The 23,615-nt window shown below is 42.3% G+C and overlaps 1 protein-coding gene across 3 annotated transcripts; it reads right to left on the bottom strand.

The window, feature by feature from the left end:
• Positions 1–1,324: 1,324 nt before the first annotated feature.
• On the bottom strand, positions 1,325–23,611 carry GTF3C4 (general transcription factor IIIC subunit 4). Of its 3 annotated transcripts, XR_011533368.1 has the most exons (6): positions 23,267–23,611; positions 15,242–17,068; positions 15,004–15,128; positions 11,840–11,970; positions 8,883–8,971; positions 1,325–7,316 (listed from the first exon to the last, which is right to left on the bottom strand). XR_011533368.1 is itself a non-coding variant. In XM_008524359.2 (5 exons), exons 1-5 carry the CDS (start codon positions 23,609–23,611, stop codon positions 7,252–7,254), a joined length of 2,457 nt encoding a protein of 818 aa, XP_008522581.2. In that variant the 3' UTR covers positions 1,325–7,251. The 3 variants fall into 3 exon arrangements, 2 of the variants coding, with proteins under 2 accessions (XP_008522581.2, XP_070451518.1); XM_008524359.2 differs by lacking the exon at positions 15,004–15,128; XM_070595417.1 differs by lacking the exons at positions 8,883–8,971; positions 11,840–11,970; positions 15,004–15,128.
• Positions 23,612–23,615: the final 4 nt, after the last annotated feature.

Here is a 23,615-nt window from a genome sequence, read left to right as displayed (position 1 = left end):
GAAGTGGAGCACACTTTAACCACAGGGCCAGGCTTTTTTTTTAATCAAGGTCATACTGGCTTGTAGCATTGTGTAAATATCAGGTGTACATTATTATATTAGAATTTCTGTATAGACTGCATCATGTCTACCACCAATAGTGTAGTTTTTTTAATCAATCAGACAATCTTTGCTTTAATTGGATTGTTTGTTCATTTACATTTAGTGTAATTACTGCTGTATTTGGGTGTAAATCCATTACCTTATTTGCTTTCATTTTCCCAGCCTATTCTATGTTTTTTTTCCTCCTTTCTCGTCTATTGGAATATTTTTTAAAAGCCCTGGTATTCCCCCTCTGTTAGCTTAACTATAGACTCCTGTGCTGTTCTTCAGGCATCACTCCAGAGGAAACTTGACTTCTGCAAGTCTAACTTAGACTGGTCACTTTACCTGTCCCTCACCAAGGCCGGGCATTACAGAACACAGCACCTCCTGACCTGCAGTCAGGCACTTTATCTCAAAGCCTCTCGGAATGTTCTGTTCATTTCACGTGCTCATGGTCTCTGCCCACCTGTCTCGCCTTTTCAGTGCTCTGCATCCTTGCTCCTTCTCTGAACTATCTTCCACCTGACGACACCTCTTAGAATTTCCCTCAGTGCTGGTGTTAGCGATGCATTATTTTCCATTTTTGTTTGTTTGAAAAATGTCTTTACTTTCATTCTTAGAGGACACTGCTGCTGAGTCTGGGGCTCTGGGTGCCAGTTTTTGCCTCTCACGCCTTTCCATTGCCTTCCCACTTCATTGTTTCCATCAAGAAGTCAGACGAGTCTTCTCACTGCTCCTTTTAAGGTAACTTATCTTTTTTCTTTGCTTAAGATTTTTTCTCTTTGATTTTCAGCAGTTTTACTATGATGTGTTTAGGTGTGCTTTTCATTTTCTTTATCTTGTTTGGTGTTTTATCTAGCTTTTCTGGTTGTTCTCAGCTGGAGTATTTGTCTGAATTACGTGTTTGTCGTTGCTGAGATCCTTGCAATCAGTACTTCATTTCAGTACTCACGAGATGCTATTTAATTGACAGTGTTAAGAATACATGGCCTAACATCCTACTGAAGCTCTTTGATTATTTCCGTTTACATTCCTTCTAACGTTTTCTGGAATAAACAACCAAAGACATACTGACCTGATTCTGAGGTGGCTGCTAATGGCCATTTCTCTAACATACACAGCTTTCCTTCCCGTCTGTGCACGCCTGGGCATTACTTCACCCTGCTGGTGCTGGTCAGGCGTAAAGAGGTTTCTAAGCTTTGCACAAACCATGTGAACCTGATAAAATATGCACACAATATACAAATAATTCTATTATTTATTTATTTCGAATAAAAAAGTGGCCAAGATAACAATACTAGTGGCTCTGCATACAAAACACAACATGTTGGAGGTTATTTCACATTTAGAAAACTGCCAGTATATACAGCACTGGGTATTCACAGCAACTTCATTAGAGTCTAAGGACTAGAATAATACGAACAATAGAGAGGAATCCAAAAGGGGAAAAGGCTAAAACCCAACAGTCTTTCATGAACTGGATAAGTGGCCAACCAGCTAACTGGTAAAGAAGCAGAGGATCTGTCACCCCTTTCTTTAGTAATAACTAAAATAAGATTGCCCCACAGGGCTGTATACAGACAGACACCCTCCAAAATTCACATTTCATTTTCTCTATAATCTTCCCCACTTCAAACTTTTCCCAGAAACCTCTGCCCTAATATTAGATAACAGCTCAGGATACTGGTGTATTATCTTCGGGAAGAGAAGGCTAAACAGTGCTAAGGATACGGCATGATCTGGTTTAACCCAAGAAACTCAGTTCAAACCCAAGAAAGAATCGGGCCCTCTTCTGGTCATTAGTTCTTTGCAGTTTTGAGAGCACTGGAGAAAGTGGACCATGCTTCGTCTTGAAGGAGGCAGGAAGTTACTCACTCGTTACACATGTCGTGAGCACCAACTGTCTGAAAGGCACTTTCCATCAGTGCCTGCCTCGAGGAGCTTACAATCTAGTCATGGACACCGTGGCATATGTACAATGGAGAGAAGTGCCAATCTTTCTGGATGGGGGGGATTCCAAGCAAAATGTGTTATTATTCTTAAAGTTTTTAAATTTAAACACTAAAAATCTATAACACACTACCTAATCAAATGCTAAGAATTAAAAAACCATCTCCTTTTTATAACCTTAAGTTTTTAGATGCCTGTTCTTTTTATTTCAAAAAATGTCATATGTAAACATACATACAATTCAAAGCCGAGCACAAAGACTAGCACAGGCATTGGGTAAACAGAAAGCATAGATCACTACACACAACACAGACTTACTTTTCTTTAGTCTTATTTCTGTATAAACAAGTTTGATATTCACTTTCCTTTCATTCAGCAAAGTACAAATCTGAGTCAAAGTCTTGAAAAAGACATAATTCATTTTTGCATTAATACCAAAAACAAAATACCCTAAAGCTTCCCAGTCTGTCAGCTAAATGTAAAAGCGATAGCATATGAAACGCCTCAAAGCTGTCACCACCTCTTTACACTGTCAGTATGACCACTTTACAGGACTTTTATGAAAGTAACAGGATTTCAGGGTGAGGTAAGCAAATTTTTACCTTAGAAATAAACACAAGATTTAGAGTTCTGAAATGTAATTCCTCCAACCTATTTACAATATTTCAACCAGATGGCCCCTGCCTTTACCTTAGGGTATCAGGACAAGAGTATCATCTGTCCCTTTTTTCAGCTCCTTCCCAGCCTGGAATGAATGAACGAACACCGTGCTGGTAATCCACACATACTGCTGCAAAGAAACTCACTGACTGAGACCTCAGATTGGACATGAAGTGTCCTGCTGGAGTTCAGTTACAACTCAAAGATAATGCAAGATAAGAAAAGCTGCCTCACCTAATTGGATAAAGAGGTTGGGGGAGAAATGCTCATATACCAAAAGGATTAACTTTTTTAGAGGACATCCTAATAAACAGTCATTTCTCTATTAAATGTATGGATTTCCACAGCCAGTTTTCAGAAACAGCCCTGTCTGTGTGCAGATGGGAGGCTGCGTCCTATCTACCAGGCTCAGCCGGGCTAACAGGTCCTGCTACTGATTCATATCGGCGCCATGGAGATGAGTTTACAGTCTTTTGAAAAACCCCACTGTTCCATCAGGATAGCAAAGCTGAGTACTTGAGATAATCAGAAGCAACTCTATATTCTGCAAATTTGACTTAATTCAATTTAAAGACAGTCCAATTTCACATGCTGTATAATCAGTCCGAATAGCAGATATCATGTTAGATGTGAAGATCTTAACTCCAAAAACCTTCTGGCTTCAAGAAAGAGCAGTTCAAAGTTTAATAACTATGAGACTTGAGATACAGTCTAAAACTCTGCTTGAAGCTGCTAATCGCTACTTCCACTAATAACTGAAATGAAAACAACTCACTTCAGTTCAATTCTTTAGAGGCATTTTAAGATCCGACAGTCTCGAGGGGAAGGGTGGGCTCCTGAGGCGCTCGCCTCCACCCACACAGAGAGCAGGCTGAGAGCACCAAGGCACCGTCACGATTTAGGGACGCCGCGCAGGGACTCAGAACAGTCCATGGCGGGCTAACTGTAAAGAGATTTGTTTATTCGTCTGGCTACTTGCTGTTTGTGCTGCCCAACCTCTAAAAAGAAAAAGGGCAGAATACACCTTTCCCGTAAAAAGCTTAAGCCTGCTGACTCTGAACACAGCGCAGGCAGCTTAGCTTACGCCACAAGTTCTGCTGGTCACCAATCACACTGGCTCGGGGAGAGGGACGGGTGGCGGGAAGGAGCTGACACCTTCGGGCGCAGCGCAGCCCAAGACCAGCCGAGAGCTGCCGAGCGCTCTGCTGGGGAGATTACGACTAAGAGTTCTGAAGAAACCCGGATACGGTTTACCAAGTTAACTGACATTATTACCTTTAGAGAGAAAAATTACTGTTTAATAGTTTCCTCTAGGAAGGGAGACCCACTATGTGATTTAGCTTTTAGAAATTTTATCACTAATCTATTTTTCTTTCAAACGTGGAATCTGTTCGCTCTGAATGTGTTCTAAAGCTGAGAGAACTAAAGGAATGGTACTCAAGAGGACCCCCTTGGTAAGGAAAAGTGAGAGAGAGGTCAGGAGCAGAAGGCACGGACAGGTCCTGCAGAAACCAACCAGGGGTGCTAACTCCTGGCTTCACTCCGGGACGGCAGCACTTCACCTACTCAGAGCAGCGCCAAGGCCGCAGGGGCAGGCGCTCCCCAGGCCAGCACGGTCTTCCTCCTCCCAAGCACCCACAGGCAGCAGTTTCTTCTGCGTCTTATCTGATGCTGTTATAATCACCACAGAATATACTTTAATATTTAATTATCGTCCTTTTAACATTCTTTTAACCTAATTAACCTGTGAAACTTACTAATAGGCCCAACCACACGCTTCCACGTTAACATGCTCAAATACTTTGTAGAGGAAGCAGCAGAAAAATGTCACCTCAACTGGGAGCTTCACCAGTGGCTCTGACAACTTCTGACACTGAAAAATAATTGGTAGTTTTGGCAGATACAACAGTAGGTAGAGATTGCCTGAAGTCTGGGTGGTGGACACATGAGGATTTCAGAATAAATATGAAGCATAACAAGCTATCAATTTCTTATCTGGAATAATAGGAACAAATTAACCCCAGGCAGAGAAAACGTGATACAGGTGTGGATATCAGACTCCCAAAATGCAGCAGGGTTGTAGCTGAAAAGGTCTAATTGTCTGGAGCTCCGCTCCTGCTCTTCAACACAGTGCAGCAACGTCACTCCTGCCACTCCTTCCATTCCTGAAACAGTTATTACAGGGACAGCTGAATAAACTTGAAAGCCACTGAACACATCAGGCAAGTTTTAGGAAGGTATAGAGAGTATGACTAGTTTAGAACAGGAGAGGCATTTAATAATCTAAGACGCCTGTGTCCCTCTCACTTTTCCTAGGTCTCAGTGACTACCCTACCCTCAGGTACGCTGAACCTCAGTGAACGCAGACGTGCACTGGGGCGCTGCCCTCAGCTCAAATCTCCTCTCCTCACAGGTCACTGGATCAGCCCCTGCGGCTGGGGGGCCAGGAGAAGGGGAGACCCCGCTGCGTGTGCAGAAGCCTGGCTGACGCAGGTGTTGGTTGGGTTTCAGAGTCTTAAGAATGCCACTGGGCCCAGGCCCCTGTGGAGAGAAGCCACGTTCTAGTAAAACAGCTGCCATGTCTATTCCTATACAGACACTCAAAATGATTCAGGAGCAACTTGTAGTTAACTCGTAAGAGTTAAATGTTTCAAAAAATGCACAGCTGCTTTAAACAAAAACTTAATCTAAGTTTTAAATGGCAGCAGCACAAAATTTTCCAATAGAACAAATCAACTACTGACTCTGATTAGGAACAAAAAAATAAGTGAGACTAAGCATGCCATGATTATTAAAACTGCAGTAATTCCTTGCCATGATTCCAAACTTTACTGTCATATTTACTGCAAAGTGAAGCAGCCACAGGTACAACTGCCTCTGAGCTGCAGTGGCCATGATTTTACTGCTGCCTGGTTCCTTCTTGAAAATCAATTTAACACGCTGGACCCTAAAATCTGGATAAACACTATTCTTGAAATTACCACCAAAATGAGAAAGATAATCAGAAGATTCCGGCAAATACATAATTAAACCCAGAAGACAAAGCAAAAAGAATCTGACGAGGAAACGAAAGACATCTCAAAGCAGGCTGTCTCGAAGTGCCTCCTAGGGGCTCGTCTCCACTACATCTGAACCGGGGGGACAGGACACAAGTATGGTGCGTGGTGTGTTTCCGCTAGTGTTATCCAAATATCAAGTGTTTCTTAAGTGAGGACAAAATGTCTTTCACTAAGGATACAAAATAAAAGCAGGAAACTGTATTAGAATAAAGGCAAAAGAGTGTATGAGTTAGAATTTCTCATTTTGTATTTCCCATCCAACTTTCCAGACATATGCACCACTTCAAGATGTGTGCATTACAGTCCTGTTGATTAGCACCAATCTCTAGGACACTTATTTTAAAAATCCAAGAACACTGTAATTCCAGAATGTCTATTTTTTATTTTACGTTTTAAGACCAATTGACATTTAACACCTCCTCTTAGGAGCCCATAGAGAAATACCTGGATCATAAATATCAAGGACCTTTGCAGGGAGGAGACACTCCCAGGCTCCGGTCAACTGAGCTGAACTCACTTATAGCACCAGAGTGCCAGTGTCTGCACTTCTGAGCTGCCCGTCTCTTTCTGGAAGTCTCTACACAGACGCTGTGCACAATCCTATACCAGATAGAAATGAAATGTCTGGAAATGTCAACATTAAAAATAGTAAAAGTTTTAATTTAATACTAAAAGGAGAAAATATTCTTTTTCTTCTATGTACAAATATCTCGTCTCGGTTATCACAGTCCAGTCCGAAGCAGGGATGTGACAGAGGTGAGCGGAATACTGGACATCCTTATGTATATCAAGGAGTTGAGGCAGGAAATCCGACGACACAGGAGATCATGGAAAACAAGTCACAATTATTAACTTACAGGAGTCACCTGATCTTTTCACACATTAAGACCAACTTCAGTCTTGGTTTCAACCTCTCAAAATACAGAGTTTTAGAAAAATGTTTTCAATACGCATGAAAAAGAAGAATCGGTGGGACACAGATCTGCAGCTATTTGCTAAGAACAAAATATCAGGCCCACGTGTTTAGATACTTCTAATATCTGCTGGTACACTGACAACCTCGTACCAGGGAATTAATAAGCTCTCTGGAGCCACAAGGCAGTTCCAGGCCAAGGCCAGGATTAAAGCCTAACTCAGCCCGGCACGGCCCTTATCCCAGCTCTGGAAGAGAGCACTCTGTCCCTAGAAATGATAGAGCGTTCTTTTTGTTCAAACTGCTTCAGTTGACACTTGAAAAATAAGTGTTCCTCATTGAGTAAGGAGTGGGGGCTAATGTTCATCTCAAAATGACTTAAAATCTCTGCCTTCAGTCATTTTAAAGATATCCTGGAGAGAGAGAACGCACTTCAGAATGCGCTCCCAGGGCTCTATTTACAGTCAGGAGGAGCGCCTCTTGATGTGTGAAGGCCAGGCTCACTCCAGCGCATCCCAGCTCTTCAGGCTGGAGGGCGTTTTCTACAGCCGAGATGTGCCCTTCCCATCTTCCCCCCACTGACGTTTAGAAGACAGGAGAATCGCAGAAAGGGCAGGGGCTTTGCAGTAACCTCTTAATCCAGTCAGGATCTGCAAAAGGAAGACAAGTGGTACTGAGCGTTAGATTAAAAAGCGGCAGCCAAATGGGATGAACCCTGGCTGGACTGCAGTGTCAAGAGATGAGCAATCTGGTCCCACCTCTGTGTCCTTGACAAAGCACTGCACTCCAACATTCTAAATGAGGCTGTACTATATCTGTTGTCCCCAAAGCTAAGTGTGGGATGAAATTTTCATCCCTCTGTGATGAAACAGGAAAATAAGGGTAACGAATAAGAGTTTCATAAAGCTAAACTTATTCAATTTAAAGACTATAGTTTGTTCTGAGAGTGTACCCTTCATACACTGCTAACGGTGAAATATTCTTTTATAAAATACAGTCACTTTTAAAAAATGCATTACTTGGAGAAATAAAAACATCGCAACACTGGGTCAACACCTTCTCCCCCTCTTAAAAACTCTCCTGGTCTGTGAAATGCTCTACTCTACCACTCCTCCCTGGACCCAGTAGGTTCTCATTCTTTCCCAAAGCTGTATGTGGCTTAATTCAAGCCAACTGGCAGGTGTATTTGTTTTTTTAATTTGTTTCAATCTTTTCCTGATTTCCTGTCTAAATAGTATACCTATTCTCAATTGCAGTGAGTGTTGAAAAGTTCCCAAAAATTTGTTTCAAAATAATCCAATCAGAGGAGGGAAGGGGGTGGGGGACTACAGATGAACATTAAAGGCCGTGAGTTGGCAGTTTTTGAAGTTGAATGATGGGGACATAAGGGTTGATTATACTCTTTTCTCTACTTTCATATATGATTACATTTTCCATACTAAAAAGTTAAAACAGAACATACGCAGCTAACACAACACATCAACTTCTCAGAATTAGAGAGCTTCAGCCAGTTTAGAGCAAAAATCAAGAATAAGGGTGTAGCTTTATATAGAATGTTTTCTGTTTTACTTGAGACCACAAGTTTCCCCCAAAACATATATAATTGTATACACTTGTGTCTAGTTAGCTCATTTGGTTAGAGTGCGACGTTAATGAACATTAGGTCATAAATTTGACATTTGTGTGGCTATTTAAATCACTAATTCCTTGCCCATGTCTATGATCTTATTTCCAACCAGTTATCTCAGAAATGTGGGCTGTGTCACCGGGCTATCAAGAAAGAGAATACAGACCAACCAGAGAAAAACCTCTTCATGGTGGCTAGGAGAATGACTCCAAGTGCAGAAGCTACTGCTGGTTCAGCAATGCTGTCTTTGTATACATTACCATTTGAAGAGTTTTCATTCAAATATAATCTATATACGCTGTCTACAACAAGTTCTGACATGTTTTTGAATGACTAATTTGTCAGCAGTGACAGAACAGCAGACACTCACATACTAAAATGAATACGTACTTGAACATGACATATTCCAATTATCATTTTAAATTAATTGTGCCTTCATGGTAATACTGTAAAGAGCAGAATGAGCCTGCTCAGCGTCCCTGACGGCATAAGACTAAGCAGTGTGGAGCACGACCGAGCCATGAGTCTGAGGCGCTGGTGCTCTGCCAGCATGCTCAACCTCACCCGCCCAGGCTGGGAAAGCATTCACCTTCTGGAACTGGATGGCGGGCAATGCTGTCATGGAGCAAACACCTTCTGTATATCAGACTCTGGCAGGACTGGTAGGTTAAAAAGCACCTGAAAGAAGACAGACTGCATCGTCAGTTCCGCAGAGGAAAGCAGCATAGGCCGAGGGCGACTCAGTACAGCCAGTTATTCTCAAACCACACAGCAACCCAGTCAAGGGCAGGCACTCTTCACAAACTCATGGCAGCAACGTAGCCCTTGGCACACCTCAGAGGGCCAGACCTCTACCCCCGACGCTACTAAAGAGAAAGTGGGGTATCAGGTGACTAAGCAGAGATACAAAGCTTCTAATCCAGACAGTCACTGCGGCTTCTTCCCACAGTTCAGAATTGAGTCTGTTCATACCTGACTGTACTTTGAATTTTTGATATGTTAAAAAAAACTGATCATGTACTATATTGAAAATTATTCTTGTTAGTGATTTTTAAGACTGGGTATAAAGCACTATCTTTAAGAACCTGACAGGACAGTGGGGAAAACCTGAAGGATATAGAAGACGATATTAATGGTGCAAAAAAGGGACAGGATCCAATGTTCAGAAGTTCAATCTCATCCAATGACTGTTCACTGAGCATCTCCCAGGACCAGGCGAATAAGGGAAGGCGGACGCAACGAGATGGGGAGAGTGTGTTTGGGCTCTGCAGGGAAGCTTTTCCAGAAGATCAGTCATTGCGTTGAACAACGGAGTAGGAAACTACAAAGAGGAAGAGAGCTGAGGGAAGAGATTCCAAGGAGTAAAGAGATTTACTTGGAGTAAAGACTTGGGTATAACAGAAGAAAGATTACACCTGAGTGAGGGCAAGCACACATTCTCACATGGAGAAATCAGACCGGGTATCCTGTCACTAACTGCAATCAGCAAGAAGGAAAAGAATTGTTGTGAAGCACCCGCCTGAGAGAGAACAGCGTATAGCGGTTACACATGTGAACTCTGGAGGCAGAACGCCAGGATCTGCCACTAAGTGCCTGTGTGACCTCGGGCAAATTATTTAAGTTCTTCAGGCATCAGTTTCCTCATCTGTAAAAGCAGAAATAATCGCAGTGCGCCTGTGCGCGGCTGTGAGGATGCAGTAACCCGGGACACGCGCAGTGCTTGGAACAGCGCCTGGCATGCAGACAGTGCTCAACAGACGTTGGCTGTTGCTGCCATCATGATGGTGACCACAAGCCTACCACTACTACAAGCTTGTTTCCTGTTCTCCCCTTAAAAAATAAAAGTCTAAACAAAACAGAAAAAGTGGAGGAACGCAATAAAAATTGGGAAGAATCCAAATATCTATCAATAAGGGAGTAAACAATAGAACATCTATACAATGGAAAACTCTACAGCCTGAAGAATGGGATCTATGTACTGAATGGAAAACTGTCCACAATATTTTAATAAGAGAATCAGCAAGTTGTTAAGGAAAGTATGTGTAGCACAATCCTGTTTCTGTTAAAAATTAATTTATAAAATATACTGAGTGCCTAACATGTACCAGGCATTGTTCTAGAAATAGCTGTGAACGACACAACAAAATTCGCTGTCCTCATGGGGCTTTCTATTCCAGAGCGGGGGAGAAAAGCAAAAAGTAAAAAATATATTAAATGGTGATAATTGCTAAGGAGGAAATTAAAGCAAGGAAGAGGGATGAAGACTATTGGGAGAGGAGAGGGATGTCAGCAGGGTGTTCCAATTTTAGGTAGCATGGCCAGGAAGGCCTAACTGATAAAGGAACACTTGAAGAAGCCATCTGGACACTTGCTGGAAGAGCCTTCCAGGCAGAGAGAGGAGTCAGTGCAGGCATCCTGAAGTGGGAGCAGTACCTCGAGTACCTGAGGAACAATGAGGCCAGTGCACCCAGAATGAAGTGAGCAAGATGGAGAAATGCAGATGAGGTCAGAGAGGGGATGGGGGTCAGGCTGTGTTGTCTTGATCACTAGAAGGATTTTAGCTTTTACTCATCAGAAATGGGCAGCTACTGGAGAGTTTTGAGCAGAGGGGTGACACAAGCTGACAAAGTCTTAACAGGATCACAATCACAGCTATACTGAGAACAGACTGGAAGGGGTAAGGGTGGAAGCAGGAAGACCAGTTGGCGGATAACTGTAATAATCTGGACAAGAGATGATGGTCTCTTGGACCAGGACTGTAGAAGTGGAGGTAGTGAGGAAAGGCTGGATTCAAATCTGAAATGCCTATTAAACTTCCAAACAGGGATACTGCACAGGTGGTTAGATACGTAAGTCTGGATTGACGAGAAGAGATTCAGGCCAAAGTTACACGTTTAAGTCACCAGTGTACAAATGATATGCAACAGCCAAGAGAGGCCACTGATCCAAGAAGACCAGGTCCAAAGACAGACATCAAGACGATGAAGTAGAATCAGCAACGATGACTAAGAATGAAGAGTCAGAGGGAGGAAGAAAATCAGGGAGCACTGTGCCCAGGGAGCCAGGTGAGGAAAGTGCTGCAAGGAGGAGCAAGGAGCCATCAGCTGTGTCAACTGCAGCTCACAGGTCCAGACAAGGAGGACACACCAGGGTTCCCTCTCAGAGTGAGACTCATGGAAGGAGGAAGACTCCTACCTTTGATTATAAAGTTAAACAGAAAAGGGCATAAGCACTTTTATATTCCATTAACAGGTAGTAGTTTTGTAATAACAATTTTAAAAAATTTAATGCTACTTCAAAGGAAAACAGCATTACCAAAATAAAGAAAGCAAGGCCTATAAATATCAAGCAGTAAAAAACTGTCTTTAAAGGGTGTCCTGCTTTAGTCAAACTGATGAAAAAAGCCCACACCAGATTTTATAACAGCAGCTTTTCTCCAACCTAATGGCATGGGCAACATGTATTTTGGATTAATTCTTTACGGTGGTTTGTGCTATACAAAACCCCAAAATGAGCAAAAGCAGCAGCTGGCTTAAAACGGCTTACCGGAGCCAAATGTGGCCATTGGAACAGACTGCCTGTTTGCGATCTGTGAACGGCAAGATCTCTTTACACAAACTACAGTGCTCAGGAAAAGTCTGTTTGTTCATCTTCTTGGAGATGTGTCCGATCAGCACCTAGTAAGACAAACAGTCCCGCAGTGTTTAGTGGAGAGGGCAGGGCCTCCTGAAGGAAAAGCCTACCGACCCGGGAGAAAGGAACAAACACGCGGCATCTCACATGAGGCAGGAGATCTGTATGTCCACATGGGCCCACCGCAATGGCTGAAAGTCCAAAAGCTAGACCTTCAACTTGTGTCAACTGGCTGAGTAAAAAGATTCATTCAGGGACCCTGTGACAACAGGGTGAACTATAACCACTAAAGGAAAAACCGTTCTGAAAAACCAAAATCTGATTTCTTGCCTTGTTTTAGTTGCTTCTGAAACAAGGACTTCAGAGTTCTGATGGAAGACAAAGTATTTAGCTATTACTTACAATGTTTTGATTTTAAGAAAAAAGCCTAACCTCTATAGGCAAAATAGTACATGAAATACTAACTTTGTAGAACTGTGCAAATGTCTTTAAAAAAGAAAGAAAGAAATGTCTTTAAGAAAGAAAGAAAATGTTCTTTAAGAAAGTCTTACAAAGTAAAAAGATAATCTGAATTAAAAAATAATAATTTCCCCTTCTGATAGCCCAAAGACCCATGACCGATCTAGTCTAGGAGCCTGCCATCTGAGATCCACTGAGCCCCACTGCAAAGGCACGGCAGGACCCATGGCAGTGGGGAGGTGGCAGTGAGAGGTCAACAGGGCAGGTTCTAGGCCTTGTCTCTATTTCAGCTTCACTTTTCTCAACTTTATTAGGATTATATCACTTTAAAAGTGAAAGTCTGAAAAACACTGGTCCACTTCATTATTTTGCTGAAAAAACCTTCACTGGCTGTATCATTGAGAAACATGGGATACACCAACCCTTAAGACCCTTCTTGTCTTACTAGCAGATAATGTCCATCAAAGTTTTTAATCCATTTACACTTAAGCTCTCACGGAAGGACTCTCTAATTCATTCATTAAAATTAGTTCACTATGTTTTCAAGGGTATCTTAATCACTCAGAGGGTGTCTTACCTACTCCATATATAATTTACAAATTTAAAGCCCATTACCTTTTGGCTTTTTTTGTTCTTCAGAAATCTAGTTTATGGTCCCCTATAGCAGAGACAACCACCCCTTCCTTCTTTTCTAGAAAGGCCAAACATTCTGATAGTGATAAAATCTGCTGAGAATTCCTCCAGTCGAGATGCACTCAAATTTTACAAAAGGAAGGACTGCTTTTGCTTGCTCTCAAGAGCCTTGACCACACAAGCCCAGCTGTATCAGCTTAACTCACGCATCCTCAACAGGGGTGACACTCCTTCCAAGGGGGCGAACATTGGTTCTTGGGGGACAAAAACTCTTTACCCTTTTCATGTATAAAGCACAGATATACACATAGTACATAAACAGATACACAATATATCTGTGGTATCAAAATTTCATGGGCAAGAACAATTAGAAAAAAATGCCTTAAAATGCTGGTGGGCAGGGGGAGGCATAATGAAAAAAAATGCTTGAGAAATGCTGGTCTAACTATACCAGGCTAAGAATCTCAGAAACAATTTATAATTATTATAAGTCAACAAACTAAGTTTGAAAAGATTCATTTTATGCATATATGGGATTTTTTTTTTTAAAGATTGGAACCTGAGCTAACATCTGTTGCCAATCATCTTCTTTTCTTCTTCTTCTCCTCCTTCCCAAAAGCCCCCAGTACACAGTTGTATATTCTAGTTGTAGGTTCTTCGGGTTGTGCTTGTGGGATGCCGCCTCAGCATGGCTGGATGAGCAGTGCCACGTCCATGCCCAGGATTCAAACTGGCAAAACCCTGGGCTGCCAAAGCGGAGCGCGCGAACTTAACCACTCGGCCACGGGGCCGGCCACCATATAGTGGGATATTTAAGACAAGAAAAATGCATTGTTTTCAATAAAAACTCAGTTGTTATAGATGGGCACAGTACAATCTTCCTTTCTTTAAACTGGCTCTGTTGGAACCACGTAACTATGCTAAATATAGCTCCCCATGCTCATGCAGCATCTGGACAGTCACTGTAAACCATCAGCAATCAACTTCCATTACATACTTTCCAAAATGTTTTTGTTAAGATTTCACTGCCTCTTATAATATCCCCGCTAGGTCCTATGGGACAGTGACAACAAGAAAACTCTTCCACACAATTTAGACCACAATGAAACAATTCTTAAAAGCTAACTTTCAAAGATGAAAATTCAGATACATGAACAGTACATCTTAACTACTCTTGAGATTATTGCAAACATCCTATGAGCAATAATTTTAGGGGCGTACGTAGACATACACTTTCCAACAAGAAAAAGCAACAGGTGATGTGTGAATGGTTTAACCTTAGGCATGAAGATATTTGAATTTATTGCCTTCAATTAACATTTTAAAAAAGATTTTAGGCAGTGAGAATAAGTGTCAATCTTCAGAGTAAAAAGGAACATAAGTTTTTGTACTTTTGAGTATTTTAGTATAAAGCATGTTCCTTGAAACACAAGTTCTTCAGAATTTTAGCAGTTATTAGCTCAAAGGAAGGTTCTCTGATGAATAAAGTCTGGATAACATGGAGCTACACACAGTTAAATGGTTTCTTTTCTGTAGGAATTCTCAGAACCCTCAGAAGGCTCATGTGCACTGGGAACCTTTAAGAGGACTACAGAGCATGCAGTGTGTTCCCAAGCTTGAACCCCAGTGTTCTGTCAGGGCACTTGAATTCGTTGGAAGACGTTTTGGATAACACTGTAAGATTGTTCTAATTTCAAAATAAAGATTATGCTCAGTTTTTGTTTAAAAAAAATCCAAAATGTAAGTAATAATTTGTTTACTTTACATGCCTTTCTTGACTAAATCAGAAGACCTCCTCAAGTGCTTTCGAATGGAAACAATCCCTGCCATCACGCCCCTCCGAAAAACCTCCAAAACCTTTTGCAAATGGGCAGGGAAAGGCACAGTGCCACACTCTCCCTGCTGTGACTGCCCAGTCACACACTGCTCTGCTACATGCAGCCTGCTCGGGCTCACCCACAGCCTGGAAATCTCATCTCGCAAACCTTGCACATCAAGCCAGGCCCCAGTAAGAGGAAGAACTGAAAGAGTCCATGTGTGACACGACTATGTCCTCTCCATTAAGCCATGTTTCCTGTTTATTCTCCTGCACCTCATGCCAATCGATTACCTAAAAAATGTCAAAGCAAAAGTTGAGCTTTAGGAATTCAATTTAGGTCATTTCTTTCTCATGAAGAAAACAGACTTTTCACAGTTTCAATGTCTTTGTTAATAAACACTTACCCGTGCTGTTCTGTCATCATACTCTTCATCAGACATTAAAAAGTTACAGAGTCCCCTGGTGGGGATGCTAGTGTTTTCTGTGATCCAGGTGTGCAGGTACACTTCTCCTAAGACTCGCTTCATGTGCTCTCTGGTCAAGTGCATTTCCACGGCTTCAATTTTCCCTTGGATTTCCAGGAGTTTCTCTTCCATCGGCTCGCGGCCTCCAGCATCTCCGGCCTGGGTGAGTGAGTCATCCGTGGGGTCCTCTGGATCAGCCTCTTTGCTCCTCTCCTGAAGGCCCTGTTTATTCGCCTGTTTGGAAGACGTGCCTTCTTCTTGCTGCTCATCCTCAGCATTGCCCACCCCTGGCGAGTCAACCAGTAAGATCTTTGAGTCCTCATGGGTGGGTTTACATAGGGCTTCTGAAGGGGTTTTCTGCATTGACTGATACAAAATCCTCAGGAGGAAAAGTTTAAAACGCCAAAAATAAGTGGCCCCACTGCTTTCAATCTTTTTTTCCAAAGCTTCTTGTAAAAATTGAGGGATATGTTTATCTTTTAAAATCTTCCAGCGTATTAGGTCTATTAAATCCACCTGCTTAAAGAGATTTTGAACAGAAGATTCCAGGAGCTGAGCAGCTGCCTCTTCAAAGGTTTTGAGAGTAACAAACTGGACCTGGTAGTTTTTGTTCACGGGATGGAGGCCATTGACCATGCCCTCAGTTGTAATGACGGCCAGATATGCACCACAGGGGCTCACTGCTATCCCGTGTGTCCTCACCGAGCCAAACACATCTGACAGTTTAATCAACTGGTGTTCAAACTTTAATGCAACATCTGTGAAAATGGGAATCAGCTGCCTCACTTTCCCATCACTGGAACAAGTATATACCGTTCCGTTCTGCTTATCTGCAGTCATGGAGACGATCGGCAGGGAGTGAAGGCCTGTGACGTGGGAATTGTGAACATTCAGACCCGCTTTGGAGATCAGAAGAAGACACCAAAACACATAGGATCCTCTTGCAGCCACCACTAAGCTACAACTACACTTCTGGTAAGGGTGATAAAGAGGTACACATTTGATACTGTGCACTGGCAACTGGTCCATTTCTTTCCATAAGACAACAGGTTGCCTTAAAGTGAAATAGCCTTTAACTGCTTTGAGATTGACAGGAAGAATTTTTACAGGTCCAAAAGCACTCCCCACAATAAGGCCGCTCATTTTCCGATTATTGTGCTCATATTCCCACCAAAATAAAACACTAGGAGAGTTGATTCCTGACTCAATTGTGTTGCACGAAGAGATGGATTCCTTTCCTACAAATGGTAGTTGAAACTGCCACACAGCAATGTTACCGTTTTCAAAGAGGACTGCCAGGAGCACACTGCCCACATCACGGCACTCATTGTTATGCTTGACCTGCTGAGTAGTACAGATGCCTGACCATTCCATCCTGACTGGAGTCTGCATGCTGTGTCTCCTCTGAAACTCAGCAAAATCCCCAAGATTTCCTTCCGGGGCCTCACTTTTAGAGAGCCTGTAACTGGTCTCATAAAGACGTTCCCCGTAAATCTCAGTCAGATCGACCAGCTGGACCCACTGCAGTCTGTTGAGGTTAGCCTGGACGGTGAGGCGATTGTCCATGGTCAGCGCTGCCAAAAGGCACCTGCCATTAGCATCACAACCCATGGGCGACCAGCTAGTGTATTTGAATCCTCTCAGTGGTGGCAAAGCCTTCCCCTCAGGGTTGAACACTCTATCCAACATGAAAGTCTGACTGACCGTGGGGTCTTTAGAGGTGGCAAATTTCTCCTTACACTCAGCAACTTCTGTTTTTGAGCCAACCTGAAAGTAAAAGACATAAAAACTATCAGACAAATATTTCACTGTAAGAGGAACAGACTTATATTGCTTGGGTGTATTAACTGATTCACATTAATATATATAGTAACTTTATATCAATTTTGTTAATTTTGGTATTACATGCATTTAAAAAATTAAGTACATGTCTAAAACTAAGTGAGCAGTTCCTCAGGAAATGGCGATTTTTTTTAAGGGTCAGAATAAAAGTTGTCATTATTCATAGCTTGGTTCCCACATTCTTCTTAGAATTGACATAAGCAATAGTGATGATAGAGATGCACTTGATTCTTCAGAGTCAACAGAGCATTTAGCCGAACTAGCCACAAAACAGTAAAGGTATTAAAAATTCATGAAAATATCTATCTATACACATCTTTGATACAATTAGATATTTGGATTTTTAATAATATCTTTATGATACAAATGCCAGCTTTAAGTTTTCCATCTGAAATTTCATTTACAAATTATGCCGAGAGCCAATACAACTGCTTTGTCCACTGTTTCTATAGAATAATGTCTACTCTGATTAGACTATTTGCCATTCCCTGAACATTCCCACCTCTGCCTTCCCTGGCTCCCTTGGCAAGAACACTCTCTTTCCTCTTTTCTAAATCCCATCTATCCCACCAGGTCTAATTTTCTCTATGAGGCCTCCTGAGATCATTCTAGTTTTTATTCATCTCTCCCGCCTTCAAGTTTATAACATCCATCAGCACTGCTATTTATTTAGCATCTAGCTGTATGATGGTGAGCTCTTTAACAAGATTTTAAAGGTACGTTAAAGATGGAGAAAGAGTTAAATGACCAAAAGAAAGTGGTCCAGAGTCATAAGAAAATAGCCAGGGGGCAGGCTCCATGGCCTAGCAGTTAAGTTCTGCACGCTGTGCTTCAGCAGCCTGGGTTTGGTTCCCAAGCACAGACCCACACCACTTGTTGGCAGCCATGCAGTGGCCGCGACTCACATACAAAATAGAGGAAGACTGGCACAGATGTTAGCTCAGGGCAAATCTTCCTCAGCAAAAAAAAAAAAGGAAAAAAAAAAAGAAAATAGGAAGGCTAAAGCCCCTAATCCAGTGTCTTTAGAGAAATGGATAATACAGAAAGAAAGCAGAACCATTCAACTCCTTTTTAGTATCAATCTCCTTTTACATAGAGGCTGATCTGCAAACTGGAAAGGGTAAAATAAACATGATTAAAAAGGAATTCAAGCCTAAGACATAAATGCATAAAATAAAAGTCACTTTAAATAATTTAAGTCCCCAAACCCAGAGGGATTACATTTCAGGACAAAGAAAGAACCTGGAAGATGCTGAACTCAGAACCACTACATTCCTCCACAAAGCTTGGACAACTGGAGATGTGTCAGAAAACCAGAGTGTAACAAATAGTTAAAAAATATCCCTCAAATGGCAAATAGATAACAAAAACTACAGCCCATTAAGCCCCAGAGGGAAGAAAATTCCTCCATGTATTAGTAGACTACAGCGATTATTAGAAACTAGGGTAACTGGAATAATCTAACCTTATTCTCTTTTTTGCTGAAACTGCTAGATGACACAATAAATAAGCATATAAAATGAAAGGGAGATAGAAAGTTGTCCAAGAAATGAGTTAGATGATTAACTTTTCCTCAAGTGTGTTATACAGAACACCACTCCCCTAAACTGTCCCTTCAACAAGAGTTCTGGGGCCCACGAAGTTTTGGCGATGCTACATATCCTACATCACTCCTCCTTCAAGAGCCACAGGAGCTCAGCGAAGGCCTTGGCTAAGGAGCTAGTGAAGAGACTCATTTCACCAGACTTATCCCAACTTTTCGTTTTTAACAACAGAATCTTTTAGGGGGCTGTCATCCCTTATCATCCTAAAGAATACTCTGGAAATGGTGTCTTAGGCAAGATATCTTGATTTTAGAAAGGCATTTAAGGTAGTTTCTCACACAGACATGATGGAGAAATACAGACTGAAAATTCCAATTAAATAGAGGGATAGGCGGCTAGCCTGTTAATGAAACAATGCTAGTCAAAGCCCAGAGCTTTGTACAGGTAGATAAAATTTGAAATATGACATAATAAGCAAAGCAAAATGACTGAAAATCTGTGCTATGATGCCAGACAGCCAGGGTTCTATCACATACTAGCTCTGTGATCCCATCCAAGTTGCTTAAACCTTCTGGCTGTAATTTCCTCAACTAAAAAGAGAATAATAATACATGTCTCATAGAGTTAGGAAAGCTAAGTAAGTCGATACATGCAGAGCACACATTAATAAGTGCTCAATAAATGTTAGCCATGATGATAATTATTAATACTCTCTGAGAATTAACTAAGTGCTAATGAGACCTAATAAAAGTATGCAAAATGCAGGGGAGATATTAAGTTGTCCACCAAATGAAGGGCAGATATAAAATTGTTCATCAAATCCTATAACACCATAATAAACTCAGCAATAATCCTTAGAATAGGTAAATTTACTACAAATAAAAAGCTACCATAGAACTAAAAGTAAACTTACAGAATTTGTAACCCAGAGCAGCAGCACAGGATGAAATAAGGAAGCTCAAGCAACCCTTGGTCCTACTCATTGTAGGAAGAATTCTCGATAGGATGGAGGGCAGCATGGATCTCAACCAGCAGGGAACATCCTTATGGTTCTGTATAGTAATTGCTAACATATTAGTTTGAATTAGCCTACTGCACCTCCCCCCAACTCTCCACATCACAAAGCAAGTTAACAAAATAAAACAAGTGCTCAGATGCCCAAGGAGCATACCACTTAAGAGTCCAGCTCCTAGAGGCCCGCCCCCAGCCAATCATTTAATTACATACTATCCCGTTTCCAGTTGGCCACTATTACTGTTAATAGCTATGGACTTTGTAAGCACCTAACAAAAACTCATTTGAAGCTATTAGACAGGAAGCTTCTTGAGGGCAGGAATATTATTTCAAAAGCAATAGTTATTTAACTTAATGTGCTAGATGGAGTTGATACTTTCTAAAACTTCTAACAATTGATACACAATAAAATTAGCTACACATAATATTATTCGAATTTGGAACTGTATACAACTAGATCATTCACTAAATCAGCAGTCCAAAGGGAAGAAAAACTGCAACTTAATTCTTAAATCACTATTTTATTGCTTTTCCACGCTCTATCATTCACCTTTATATCACATAACCTCAGTGCCCAGGACAGTAACTTGCAAACTGCAGATACCATTTGAACTAGTCTATAACTGCATATTTTCTGAAAGATATTCATAACCTAAATAACAGAATCACAGAGCAGAAGCTTCTAAGGGGGTTAGCATGTGGCCTTCGAGCAGTGCCACACCCTAATACTGTGCTCTGGGTTGCAGAATGCCCATGTTTTGTGTTAGAGCAAAGGCAAGCGGGACGGCACTGAGTAGACAACTCCCCAGGGACTGTCAATGGGTAGCGCCATCAAGGTACTGAACACAGACTTCTTTACATTCCTACCACTGCACCACAGTTTGATCCCACAGAGGCCTCTTAGAATTGCAGGGACGACTCAGCATTCATTCACCAGGCAGTCCTAGTCTAATTAAGACTGCTAACTGACAGTGCGTGTGATGTGCATTCCAAACAGTACCGAAGGGGAAGATGCCAGTAATTAATTTCAGGCACGCTATCTACCAATTATTAGAGGGATATATAAAGATTTCCTATTACTTGTTAGACAGTTGTGGAACTAATGATGGAGTCAAATTTTTATGAGAATACTAAGGACATCTTCATATCCATAGCCGCAGCATTAATTCAGACTCATTCCTTAATACCTGTATGACTGCATTTTTTTAACTTGAGCGTTTACAGTGTGCCAGGAGCTGTGCAAAGTGATTATGTGGGTGTGTGTATGTGTGTACATACATAAATGTCCATATATATACACACATATTTAACTTAATCTTTCAAAAAGTCTAAACAAGGTGGGTTTTATTATTCTTCTTTTATAGATAGGCCTAATGTATGCCAAAATCCAATTTCTTAACCCCTATTTTGTAGTGACCCCAACAAACATCTTATTGCTTCAAATCCAGCCAAACTCATATTCCTGAACCATACCAGGTCTGTACATGATACCGTAACAGCAACTTATGGTTTCCTAGATTGAAGCCAACTCCCTCAGCCTGATCTCCAAAGTTCCTGAATTGGCCTCACTTCACTTCCTCTGACTCTAGAAAAGCAACTTGAGCTCATCTGTTGATCCATCATTACCTAGACAAACAACAGTAAATCATGTTCATGACTTACATATGTATGTACATGAGAGGGACATCTCATTCCTGCCACCTGGATGACCCTTTCCTCCCTTCCTCTTACAACCCCAAACCTGCCTTCTTTTAGGACAGCTGCAGAGTCACCACCAGATAACCTTCTTTGATAAGCACCTCCCCTCACTATACTCTTCCTTTCTTTAAATTCTCTCTGCTAAAACATTAAATCTCTACCATACTGACACACACTTAAAATTTTCTCTGATGTGTATATGAACACCCTTGGAAACCGTTAAGTTCCTTTTCAGCAGAGGATACACCTTTTAAAATCCCCTTCTTCTGCCTCCCTTGAGTGTTTCTGAATTTCATAGCATTATCACCTTCTGTCCGCCTAATTTGTTTATACTTTAACCAATTTGTTCATATCTTCCCCAAAAATACCTCAGAAGGCTTAGTCATACAAGTTTACCAATTATCTAACACAACACCAAGGTGTCTGTTTAAAACTTGAATCAACTATGTAAACACTGGTCTGGGCTCCCTGCATCCTACCCACAGTTAATGATTCATATTTAAAATGGCTGTGCAGAGGGGGCTGGCCTGGTGGTGCAGTCGTTAAGTGCTCACATTCTGCTTTGGCGGCCCAGGGTTTGCTGGTTGGGATCCCGGGTGTGGACATGGCAGCGCTTGTCAAGCCATGCTGTGGTAGGCGTCCCACATATAAAGTAGAGGAAGATGGGCATGGATGTTAGCTCAGGGCCAGTCTTCCTCAGCAAAAAGAGGAGGATTGGCAGCAGATGTTAGCTCAGGGCTAATCTTCCTCAAAAAATAAATAAAATGGCTGTGCAGAGTAAGAGTTTTCATAAAAACACCTCGCCACCACATAAATAGTTCTCTGTATGTAGATACATATCTTTACAGCATTTTTCACTACTGTTATTTGTTCATGACTTGCCAAAGAATGTAAGCTCCACAAGGACAGGGCCTTTGTTTTGTACACTGCTTTACTTTCAGAACCTAGATCAGTGCCTAGCTGATACATAGTGGTATTCAAACATCTGTTGAATGAGTGAATGCACACTTTGATAGATCACAAATACGCATACAGATCTATAAAGGAAATAGGGAAAGTTTTAAACCACTAAAGTGAACCATATGACTTAGTACTTAAAAAAAAAAACTTGAAAATGATATTAAAACAGTAAAACTTTAGGAACCCTAAAGTTCTGAAGGCAAATTTAGTTTGCATGAAGCTGAAAGCACTAAATCTAGACAGAGACCTTGGACTTGAAGCTAAAAAGTGCATTTATTTCCAGAAACTTTTTCATTCTACATCCTAAAAGTGTTTAGTTATTAAAGAAAAACTGGAGTACAAACCCAGAGATCCAGTATTTACCCATCTACTCAAGCTGAGAAGCAAAGAGTATTCACAAGAAAGTCGCTGAAATAGTTAAGACAATGGAAAGGACCAATTTTTCTTCTTCAAAGCAAACAGGGCGCAAGAGGAGGGCACGTCATAGTAAACAAAGCCAGCCAAGGGCCTCTGGGAGTCGCTCCCAGACAAAAGGAGCAACAACAGAGGCAGGTCTGGGGTTGGGTCAACAGGGGGTGGAGTCTCAGAAAGCACGACCAAGAGTGATCTGCGCCAGAAGCCAGCCAGACGCGGGGGCGAAGGGAGGACCCGGCTCCGAAGGGACATCCCAGGATATATGTGTGTGTCGGAAGGGGGCGGGTGATTCCGGAACCTGGCCACAAACGGCTGCAAGATGTTTTTGTCTGTTTGATTCTTAAGCTACGGCGACTCTAGCCGCTTAGCCCTAAGCGCTGGGTGCGAGGAGGAGAATCCCCGGACTAGGGTGGGCCAGGACTCCCCAGGGACCGTGACGCGGCCGCGCGAGGGGGACAGGAGAGTCCAGGGCCGGGGCCCGCGGATGACTTACTTTGAGGAGGCAGCTGTTGAGAGGGGCGGGCACCGACGTGCGGTGGATGACCAGGTCCTGGCCCGGGTTGTGCACGTCGCAGATGAGCTCCAGCACAGCGATGCTGCGGGCCGTCGACACGGACACGCGGTGGTCCTCAGACCAGGCCAACGGCTCCAGGCCGCTCACTGCATACTGCAGCTTCACGGCCGGCTCCCGCCGGGTCACCAGGAGGCGGAACGCGGCGCTGGGCCCGGGGGCCGCGTCCGCCGCCGGCTCCTTCCCGCCCGCCTCGCCCTCCTCCTCCTCGGGCGGCGCAGGCCCGTCGGCCGCCCGCCCCACCCGGGCCTTCTCGGCCGCGTTCATTTCC

Source organism: Equus przewalskii, chromosome 26 (assembly GCF_037783145.1).
Source record: "Equus przewalskii isolate Varuska chromosome 26, EquPr2, whole genome shotgun sequence".
Taxonomy (NCBI): domain Eukaryota; kingdom Metazoa; phylum Chordata; class Mammalia; order Perissodactyla; family Equidae; genus Equus; species Equus przewalskii.
This window is presented reverse-complemented; position numbering and strand designations above follow the sequence as displayed.

Bases quoted from the DNA above. Each gene is read 5' to 3' on its own strand.
- GTF3C4 (XM_008524359.2), bottom strand. From the start codon at position 23,611: ATGAACGCGGCCGAGAAGGCCCGGGTGGGGCGGGCGGCCGACGGGCCT. The intron at 8,972-11,839 runs GTAAGCCGTTTT...GTCTTCTTTCAG, and splicing joins AATGGCCACATTTGGCTCCG to GTGCTTTTTAACCTACCAGT. The intron at 7,317-8,882 runs GTGAATGCTTTC...TTCCTTTTGCAG, and splicing joins CCGCCATCCAGTTCCAGAAG to ATCCTGACTGGATTAAGAGG.